This window comes from Bison bison, unplaced genomic scaffold (genome assembly GCF_000754665.1).
Source record: "Bison bison bison isolate TAMUID 2011002044 unplaced genomic scaffold, Bison_UMD1.0 scf7180017849896, whole genome shotgun sequence".
Classification (NCBI taxonomy): Eukaryota; Metazoa; Chordata; class Mammalia; order Artiodactyla; family Bovidae; genus Bison; species Bison bison.
Genome location: NW_011480469.1, coordinates 723,689 through 734,746, shown reverse-complemented (window position 1 = coordinate 734,746; position 11,058 = coordinate 723,689). Strand labels below are relative to the sequence as shown.

The 11,058-nt window shown below is 43.2% G+C and overlaps 1 protein-coding gene across 1 annotated transcript in view; it reads left to right on the top strand.

Moving 5' to 3' along the window:
- The window catches only part of SLCO5A1 (solute carrier organic anion transporter family, member 5A1), a 149,948-nt gene continuing 138,890 nt past the window's right edge, over positions 1 to 11,058 (top strand). Inside the window, exon 1 of the mRNA XM_010848201.1 lies at positions 1 to 595. Within this exon, the coding sequence (XP_010846503.1) occupies positions 1 to 595 (595 nt within the window). The remainder of the gene's footprint in view (positions 596 to 11,058) is intronic.

Genomic DNA, 11,058 nt, shown 5'->3' with positions numbered 1-11,058 from the left:
ATGTCGGTGTCCTCCACTCTGGCCATGCTCCAGGGCAGAAGGTGCCTCTACGTGGTCCTCACCGATTCCCGTTGCTTCCTGGTTTGCATGTGCTTTCTAACCTTCATCCAGGCGTTGATGGTCTCCGGGTACCTGAGCAGCGTCATCACCACCATCGAAAGGCGCTACAGTCTGAAGAGCTCCGAGTCGGGGCTGCTGGTCAGTTGCTTTGACATTGGGAGCCTGGTGGTGGTGGTGTTCGTCAGCTACTTCGGCGGCCGGGGACGGCGGCCCCTGTGGCTGGCCGTGGGGGGTCTCCTCATCGCTGTGGGGGCTGCCCTCTTCGCCTTACCTCACTTCGTCTCGCCGCCCTACCAGATCCAAGAGTTGAACGCCTCCGCCTCCAACTATGGCCTGTGTCAAAACGGCAACTCCTCGGTCAAGGTGGAGCCTCCCACCTGCCTGAAGGACTCGGGTGGCAACGACCACTGGGTCTACGTGGCTTTATTCGTGTGCGCACAGATTCTCATTGGAATGGGCTCCACACCTATTTATACCCTGGGACCAACCTACTTAGATGACAATGTCAAGAAAGAAAACGCATCGTTGTACCTAGGTAAGCCTTTCCTGCCCTCTTACCTGAGCTTGGACTCAAAAATGGAAAAGAAGAACTTTCTTTCACATTTAGTTGATGGTAGATATTACAGAGAATATATGGTGTTATATAATTTATATATGTATACTTTAAGCAGTAAGCTTCTGTTTGCTTTTTGGTTTTTAAGTCTCCCTGTGGTGTGTTTTCAGTTCTGGAATTAAACAGTTGAGAGTTCTGTGACTTTTAAGACTCACACTTCACACTGGGCTTTTCCCAAGTAATGCAGACTTTCACTGTGGAGTAGTGCTTCTCTTTCTTGCAGCCTGTCTTCGGAAAAGCTCTAGTTTATCAAGTTTATCTTCTCAAAGGGCTCAGGAAGGAATAGAGGTGACTGGTGTGTGAAGTGAGGTCATTGACAGCTTTCATCCACTGCTACTTCTTCCTGCCTCCAACAGCAGGAAGTACCCAGACTATAGGAAACAGCCTGTATTGTCTCTGTATCTGTATTTCTTACATATTGTCTGCTTCACTATTAAGAAAAAAACTTGAGTGATATCGAATGACTAGGTTATCTTTATGCAGAAGCAACCTCACAGGTTGTAAAGTTTATCCAAAGCTGTTTTTATTGTTGGTTTGAAGACCCTCAGTTTCATGAATTGGGAGAATAATGATTACTATTTTCTGAAAAGCAGTCGCTGGTGGATAGTGAAAGGGGAGTGAAAGTGATACTCAACAAAGAGGGCTATGCTTTTTCCTCAGGACGACTATTGTCCTTAGAGGATGTTGCAGCCCTTTGTCGTCCCCAGTAACTGGCCCAAATAAAGGGTTTTATACTTTGTTGTTATTATGAAATGCAAGAGAAAGAAATTTTTATTCAGGCAAGGAGGAATAGTTTGCTTGTTTTTGATTTTTTACTTCTGGCCCGTGATGGGTCTTGGTTGTGGTGCACGCGGGCTTCTCATTGTGGTGGCTTCTTCTCTTGTTGGGAAGCACTGCAGGGTCTTAGTTCCCCCACCAGGGTTTGAACCTACATTCAGTGCATTGCAAATTGGGTTCTTAACCACTGGACCACCAGGGCAGTCCCTTGCTTGTTACTTTCGCCTCCATGTTTTCTAATGTTTATTATGACAAATTTTCAAACTGTACAGAAAAGTTGAAATAGTAGTATAGTGAACATTAGTATATCCAACCACCTAGATTCAATAATTGTTCATTATTGTCAAGTTTGCTGTATCAACCTGTGTGTGTTTGTGTAGAATATGTATATGTATATATATTGGGTAGGAGGTTAAGACTTTTGAAAGTAATTGTGGGTCCCTTTAAGCTTCAGCACATGTCTTCTGAAAATAAGGACATTCTCTTATATAACTCAGGAGCTTAAATACCCCATGAAAGTAACTATTCCATTGATTATCAAAGTCCAGTCCACATTCAAATCTTCATTGTCCACTCAGTGACTTTTTTAGCTATTTATTTTTTTCAAACCATGAGCCAGTCAAGATTCATTCAATCATTGCATTTGGTTGTTTGCTTTCTTAGTGTTTGATAAACTAGAAAACTGTGTCAACTTTTTTCTGTTTCTACTACACAGACTTTTCGAAGTGACAAGGCTAATTTGTGGAATATTTTACATTCTAGAGTTATCTGATTATTTCCTTGTGGTGCACGTATCTCATTCCTCCATGTTCTATATTTCCTGTAAACTGGAAGTTCAGTCTAAACATGTAATTCAGTTCAGGCAAAATGTTTTTGGCCAGACTCCTTCATAGGTCGTGGTATGTGTTTTCTATTAGAGGCACCTGGCCATTCACTAGCATTGTTGAGTTTAATCACTTAGTTGAGTTGGTTGATTGTCAGGTCTTTATACTGTAAACATATGTTTCTTTGAAAACAACCAGCAGTCTTTAGAGTGACATCTTGACTCTGTAAACATCCCAACTGTTTTCTTTCTGATCTTTTTGTCCATTTATTTTGAAAACTTGGGTCTCCCACCCACTTCTAGGTACCACTGACATGAAAAACACAGGCAGAGCCCCACACAAACAGAGAATATCTGATGTCAGAGCCCTGAGATTTAACTTTTCTGGTAGTGGTTGCCCCCCAAGAAGGGAGGGACTTCTCTGGTGGCTCAGATGGTAAAGAATCTACCTGTAATGAGGGCGAACCGGGTTTGATCCCTGCGTTGGGAAGATCTTCTGGAGAAGGCAATGACAACCACTCCAGTATTCTTGCCTGGAGAATCCTATGGACAGAGGAGCCTGGTAGGCTACAGTCATGGGGTCTCAAAAGAGTTAGACACGACTGAGCAATACTTTTCACCAAGAAGGAAAATAGCAAGTGCATATTCAGTGCTGAGGAACTGTGCTCCTTGTGGGAAGACCAAAAAATGAGACAGGTCCAGCGTCTGAGGTGCCTTCGATGTAATGAAGAAATATTTCCAGTTTAAGGTAATATCTAAAATGACATGTGAAAGGGGAAGAAAGTCCTACAGATGGGACTTGCTCCCACCTCCCCCGACCTCCTCCTCCTCTTCTTCATTTAGATACTGACTAATAATCATTTTCTATTATTAAGCCCACCAGGGCTTCCCTGGTGGCTCAGAGGTTAAAGCGTCTGCCTCCAATGCGGGAGACCAGAGTTCGATTCCTGCGTCGGGAAGATCCCTGGAGAAGGAAACGGTAACCCACTCCAGTATACTTGCCTGGAGAATCCCATGGACAGAGAAGCCTAATAGGCTACAGTCCACAGGGTCGCAGAGTTGGACACGATTGAGCTACTTAACTAACTAATAATCATTTTTTGGGAAAATGTCTTGATGCCTGCCTTCGGATACATTCTTGGTGTAACTCGTAGGAGTTCTGCTTTGTATTAAATGGATCTTGATAAAAGCTCCAGTGGTTTCAGTACCAGGAATCTTACCTGTGTTATTTCATCTAATGTTCTCAACAGCCTTAGGAAATGGGAATTGTTTCCCCTTTTTTTATGAATGAGGAAACTAAGGCCCAGAGAACTTAAGTGACTTGGTTATGGGTGTCAAACCCACACCATCTGACCCCAGAGCCCTTGAACTTCTGAAAGCCCACTGAAACCAAAGGATGGGTCATATTCAGTAGGGTTCTGAATGGTGTAGAAGGATGCAGAACTGGCTTAATGTCCTCAAGACATAATCAAAACAAGACCATTCTTTAGACCTTTAAAGCAGCTTTTACAGGTTGCTGCTGTTGCTGCTAAGTCGCTTCAGTCGTGTCCGACTCTGTGCGACCCCATAGATGGCAGCCCACCAGGCTCCCCTGTCCCTGGGATTCTCCAGGCAAGAACACTGGAGTGGGTTGCCATTTCCTTCTCCAATGCATGAAAGTGAAAAGTGAAAGTGAAGTTGCTCAGTTGTGTCCGACTCTTAGCGACCCCATGGACTGCAGCCCACCAGGCTCCTCCACCCATGGGATTTTCCAGTCAAGAGTACTGGAGTGGGTTGCCGTTGCCTTCTCCGACAGGTTACCTCCATACAAACTTAAATCAGGGAGACTGCTATCTTCTTCCCTGGTAGCTCAGATGGTAAAGAATCTGCCTGTAATGTGGGAGACCTGGGTTCAATCCCTGGGTTGGGAATTTCCCCTGGAGGAGGGCATGGCAACCCACTCCAGTATTCTTGTCTGGAGAATCCCCATGGACAGAGGAGCCCCCATGGTGGGCTATAGTTCATGGGGTCACAAAGAGTTGGACACAACTGAGTGACTAAACAGATACACTGTCTTCTTAGCACGTGAGCAGTGTTAACCCTTTATGACATGGAATTTTTCCTATTAATAATAAATAACTAGGTGTATATTGTTGTGATTTTCTGCAAAACTGTCCTTCCATATTACCTTGTCCACTCCCCACCCATTTCTTAACTTTTTGGTCAGTCTTTCTAACTGATAACAACCACAGAATAAGGGGCAGGGAAATAAAAGCAGGTAGCAGGTTAGTAATTGCAGTTGGGACCAAAATCTGAATTAAGTAGAAATCATTGAAATGGAATGTAAATATATACCTTAATCTTTTGAAAGTTCTGGCATTAACATACTGGCAGCTTTCCATGTAGAAGCGATGTGGTTGTAGATGTGACCCAGCAATCTTTACACACATTCAGTGCCCGAACTCCTCCTGCAAGGAGAGAGGTTCAGTGTCAACCTGGAGCATAGAGAAAACTTTGTAGGTAGGAAGAAGTAAGGCTAGCAACTGCATCATGATTTGCGATTGGATCTTAAGGAGAGAAAATGTGACCTTTTGCAAGGCACAAAATTCATGAATCAAACAGGGAAACAAGAAAGAATGACTAACCAGGTAGGAAAAGGGAAAAAAAGAAAGGATGTTTTTCTAAAATAGAAAGCCACAATTCCAATTGAATGATTTTCAGGATAGGTGATGATGGGCCATGGGCCAGCCATTGGCCAGGCGGTGTGAGGGCAGCCACTCCACCTCCCTGGCGTGTCCGCTGTCACTTCAGACCACAGACAAGGGTCAGAGTCTGCACAGTGCCTTAGAAAGAGCACCAGACCAGGAGGCAGCTGACTTATATTTTAGTCTGGCTCTACCAAACTTAAAATACAGTTTGGTCAGGAGACTTTAGACAAATTCCTTAACTTCTCCAGCTTCTGTTTGCACTTAGGGCTTATTCCATTTGTTTCCTGCACGGTGATATTTTTTTAAAAAATTTAGTTATTGTTGACTGCAAGATAATTGCTTTACCATATTGTGTTGTTTTCTGTCATGCATCAACATGAACCAGCATAGGTATACATATGTCCCCTCCCTCTTGAACCTCCCTCCCACTTTCCACCCCATCTCGCCCCTCTCGTTTGTCACAGAGCCCCATTTGAGTTCCCTGAGTCATACAGCAGTTCCCACTGCTATCTGTGTTACATATGGTAGTGTATACATTTCCATGCTACTCTCTCCATTCGTTTTACCCTCTCCTTCCCCCTCTGCTCCACACTGTGATATTAAAAAAAAAATGTTTTATTGACAAAGGTCTTTCCTTTTATTAAAAACATTTCTTTCTTTCTTTCTTTTTGGCTGTTCTGGGTCTTTGTTGTTTAGTGCAGGCTCTCTCTAGTTGGGGTGTGTGAGCTTATTGTGGTGACTTCTCCTTGCAGAGCACGGACTGGAGGGCTTGCAGGCTTAGTAACTGAGGCACGTGGGCTCAGTAGTTGTTGTGTTAGGGCCTACTTGCCCTGCAGCATGTGGGATCTTCCGGGTAAGAATCCACCATGCTACCAGGGAAGCCCCCTCACTGTGATATTTTGAGGACCAAATGGGATTACGTGTGCAAGCACTGTGCCAGCAGCACTTCAGTTTGTTAGAGCTGAATTCAAACTCATCCTAAAGAGTGAGCAGAGTGAGGAGCAGGAGATATTCTACTCCGTTTGTGTCTGAAAATGTTTAAACATATCTCTTTATAATTGGGAAGAAGGAAAGAACCATTATGTAGGAAATGAGAACACCGGGAAATCACTCCTTATACATTGTACAAGACAATCCTTCTCTTTCTGGGTTTTTTTTTTTTTGCATTTTGAATATTTAATTGCTCATGCTTTTAAAAAACTTATGTAGAATATTGGCTTTATTCTTTATGTTGTACAATATATCCTTGTAGCTTATCTTACACATAATAGTTTGCACCTCTCAATCCCCTACCCTGTTATTGTCCCTTCCCCACTGGTAACCAGTAATTTGTTCTTTATATCTTGTGAGTCTATTACTTTTTTTTTCTGTTATAATCACTAGTTTATTGCATTTTTAAGATTTCACATGATAAGTGACATCATACAATATTTGTCTTTCTCTATCTGACTTATTTCACTTAGCATAATACCTACCCTGGTGGCTCAGACTGTAAAGAATCTGCCTACAATGCAGGAGACCCAGGTTCTACCCCTGGGTCCGGAAGATCCCCTGGGGAAGGAAATGGCAACCCACTCCAGTACTTTTGCCTGGAGAACTCCATGGACAGAGGAGCCTAGCGGGCTAGCATCCATGGAATTGCAAAGAGTTGGACACGACTGAGCAATTTTCACTTGGAGGATGGACCTCCAAGTCCATCCATGTTGTTGAAAATGGTAAAGTTTTGTTCTTTCTTATGGCTGAGTAATATTCCATTGTATATGTGTACCACATCTTCTTTATCAGTTCATCTGTTAATGGGCACTTAGATTGCTTCCATACCTTGGCAATTATAAATAATGCAGCTATGAACATTGAGGTACATGTATCTTTCTGAATTAGTGCTTCTGTTTCTTTTGGATATATCCCCAGGAGTGGAACTGCTGGATCATATGGAAGCTCTATTTTTAGTTTTTTGAGAAACCTCCATACTGTTTTCCACATGTCTGTACCAATTTACATTCCCACCAACAGCACAGGAGGGTTCTCTTTCCTCTGTACAGAAAAATCCTGATCATTGTTGGGAAAATGTTATATTCTGATTAGTTGCATTTTCTGAAGCTCCAAGGTTTTACTGCCAGAACTTTCTGCTTGGCAGCCTTTGACGACTATCTTTCTTTAACGTATGAACATTTATGTAATGTACATTTGTGCTTACTGTAATGTTAACAAAAGCTCCTTTGAAGTCTGAAGGCCTGTGGTGTCCCAGCTTCACCACTGTGATGTCTTCATTGTCCACCTTGCCTGTACAGGATGATGTTGAGAAAGAACTGAAAGTGAAAGTGAAGTCACTCAGTTGTGTCTGACTCTTTTCGACCCTGTGGGCTGTAGCCAGCCAGGCTCCTCCGTCCATGGGATTTTCCAGGCAAGAATACTGGAGTGGGTTGCCATTTTCTCCAGGGATCTTCCTGACCCAGGAATCGAACTCTGGTCTCCCACATTGCAGGCAGACTCTTTACCCTCTGAGCCACCAGGGAATCCCAACAAACAAGAACTGGTTCCAACTTTGGTTCCAAATTGCAAATAAATTAAAAAAATCAGAACTATCAATAATTCTATTATTATTTTAAAATACATTTCTTTTTTTTCCCTTTAGCCACAGACTTTATTGTTTGAATATTTGCAGCTGTCATTCTATATACAAATTTTAATTTCTTCCAGAACTCTCTATTCCATATTGCTAGGTCACTTCACTCTCCATTTTCTGCCATGTTTCCATCAAAAAGTATTTCCCCAGATCACAGTCTGCCTGGTTGTGTGTTGTTGTTGTTCAGTTGCTAAGTTGTAGTTGACTCTCTGTGATGCTGTGGACTGTAGCCTACTGGGCTCTTCTGTCCATGAGATTTCCCAGGCAAATACATTCTTGATGCTTCTTCTTCTTCTTCTTTTTTTTTTTTTTTTGACATTTCTTTAGTCTTTTAAAAGTAAAATGAGCTTGAAATTAATTGAGTTCTATTTCATCAAGATTTTAGAGTTGAATAAACATATATATGTGTGTTTATGACTGTCTCTGTCTCTCTCCATCTATCTGGCATAGATTGCTCTTTCTGAGTATGAAAACCCTTAAAGCTATCTTTTTAAAATATGTAATTAGAAAAAAGAAAAGGAGTCACTTCTTCAAAACATTGTCTAGAAAATCTTCATCTGTTTTTTAGTGATGTTTTATTAGAACAGTCTATATCTCTATATAAGATTTTATCTATAGTCATAAAAACAAAGATACACATACATATCTTTCAACTCAGCGTTCCTTAGAAACATATAACCAAGTGTATCTGTGGCTTTGCTAGTTAGGGAGTTATTCATCATGAACAATAGGCCAGCTCGGGTAGGGGGTCAAGGGCCATCGAGCCTTCCCTGGTGCCGACACCCTCTCTCTGCCTGCCCGGCCCTTGTTAGCAGAGGCTGTTGCATCTCAGGCATCCCACCTGTCCCCTAGAGAAGGAGAACGTGGAGGAGGCAGTGTCCGTTTACTCTTGAGGACGTCCCATTGGCCAGAATGGAGTGCCTGGCCTCTCCTAGCTAACAGGGTTTTGGGGAAGGCAGGCTTTAGATTTTCCAGTCTGTGTGGGAGAGGAAGGCAGGTAAGGTGAGTGGCAAGAGTACTGAGTGACCTCTAGTTACATCTCCCACACTAATCACATGTTCTCTTCGGCCTTGGTAGCCAGAGATTTCAGGCCTTTTCCCCCCATCACTATATTTTTATTTTTTATTTTTTTTCATCACTATATTTTTAATAATATATATTCTTAAATTTTATTTTTTGGCTGTGCTGCTCAGCATGTAGGATCTTAGTTCCCCAGCCAGGGGTTGAACCCCTGTCCTCTGCATCCCTGCATTGAAAGTGGGGTATCTTAACCACTGGACTGCTAAGGAAGTCCCTGACCCTTTTATATATTATTATTTTTTGGCCATGAGGCATGTGGGATCTTGGTTCCCCAACCAGGGATCGAACCTGCACCCCCTGCATGGGAGGCTCAGAGTCTTAACCACTAGACTTCTAGGGAAGTCCCTCCGCTGATCACTACGTAGCATGAGCTCTCCAGATCTTTTTGTTGGGATTTTGAAAGGACATAATAAATAGCACCTTTCCCCTTCACTTGAGTTTTGAGCTAATTGAGAAATAAGGAGTAAAAACATGGGAGCCAAAGAATCAGTTTTTAGAACTGATAGAAGTGAGGTTGAAAATGTAGTTCATATCTTTGTGCGCATAGGCTTTTTAATAATCCCACCATTACACAGACATACCCAACCAGCTACCAGTAATGCTGACCCTCATCCACATGGCACTCCTGGTTCTCCCCATGTGGGTGGGGGGGGGCCAGGAAGGGGTGGTATAGGCGAGTCTTGTGCCCACAAGGAGCAGGGTGGAATTTTTACTCCCTGTGCGCAAACTCACTCCCAAGAGATAAAGAAGAGGAGATGATCTGAGCATCCCCAGTTTATTTTCAAATTCATCCGTCACGTTAATTCCCTGCTGCTTTCCCGGGGAGGAGCAGGGATGGGGGAGTCTGGTGAGCCAAGAGAGTAAAGATCATGTGAACACACAGTCTAAGACTTCGAACTGGGTATTTGTTCTGCTTTAATTTTGCTCATCTTGTTTACAGTGTGTTCATCTTTGTAAGCCACACACAATCCCTTGGGGAAGTAGGCTCTGTACAGATCATGAATAAATAAAAAAATAATCTCCACTGGAAGCTAATACGAGGGAGAGGGATTTGAGGCAATGATCCGGGACGCCTGGAGGAGGAATTACTGGGATGGATGCAGTGCAGAGCTGTGAGCACAGCTGGGCATCGGTGGCTGTGGCAGCTCCTGGCTAGGGTGTTGGTGAGTTTCATGTACACCTGCAGTTCATTTGTGGGTACATCATCTGCACCCTGGCAGTTCCTGAATTTACATCAGCTGCCTGGTGGCTACCTTTGGCCTCTTAAGAAAAATTAGTCATCTAAGATGCTGATAAACTTCAGATTCTACCTGAAAAGCAGGTTTCCTGCATCACTGTGGAAAAGGTGGTGGGTGCACCTTGATTTAATTCAGCCCACTTGCCAACAGCAGAGAACAGCCTTTGTAGTAGTATTCATGATCCATCTTTCACATTGCTATGAATTCTGTTATCTCTGTCCTTCTGAAACTTTAAGGTATGTGTGTGAATCACCACGGTATCTTTTCAAATGCAGATTCTGCTTCTGAAAGTCTGGGGTGGGGCCTGTGACCCTGCATTTTTAACATGCTGCCAGGTGAGGTCAGTGCAGCTGGTCCAGGGCCCCCGTTTTGTGCAACAAGGGTCTAAAGACCACAGATCTTTGACTCTTTTCACAAGTGAAGGGTCTCCCTCTGGGCTTGGGGTTGGAGCCACTGTTGGCAAATGCTGCTGATTGAACTTCTATTTTATCAGAAAGAACCCTACCTTCTCTTACTGCATTTGTAAAAGCAAGATGTCAGTTTGGGGTGTTTCGTACGTTGTGGCTACTTTTTTGAATTCCATCGTGATCACTGCTGAGTCCTCTGAGAGAGTGGCTTGGGACAAAAGATGTTCATTTTTCTATTAACTTTCTTTTCCTCTTACCACCCTGGAGACTCAGGGTGGACAGGCTTCTCTGTGTCAGTGGAACTCTGCTTGTCAGGGGCAAGTGTGAGCTCTACAAACCCAGTAAGCTCACTTTATAAGGCCCTCTGGTAGGGGAAAAGCAAACAAACCCACACACTTGGCTCTGCTTTTTAAACCATCTAAAAATTTTAGCAGTGAATTGGGAGTTTGGTGACAGACAGATACAAGACCTGGGTATTTTGGAGATGGTTTTGGAGGCTGGAGGTCAGAAATTTGCCAAAGGTGATCAGGCAGAAAAGGGCTGGGCTGGACTGGCTGGCTGACTTTTCTCCTGCAGTGATAGACAAGCCAGACTGTGTCCTAGAGATCACCTCATTCAGGCTCATTTGTAAAAACTGATTGTTTGACACACGAGGGAACCTGGACTCCAAAAGAAGAAGGGATCTGTGCTATGGAAAACTCTGTGGCGTTTCTTCAAAAAATTAAAAATATGACCCACTTCTTTTTA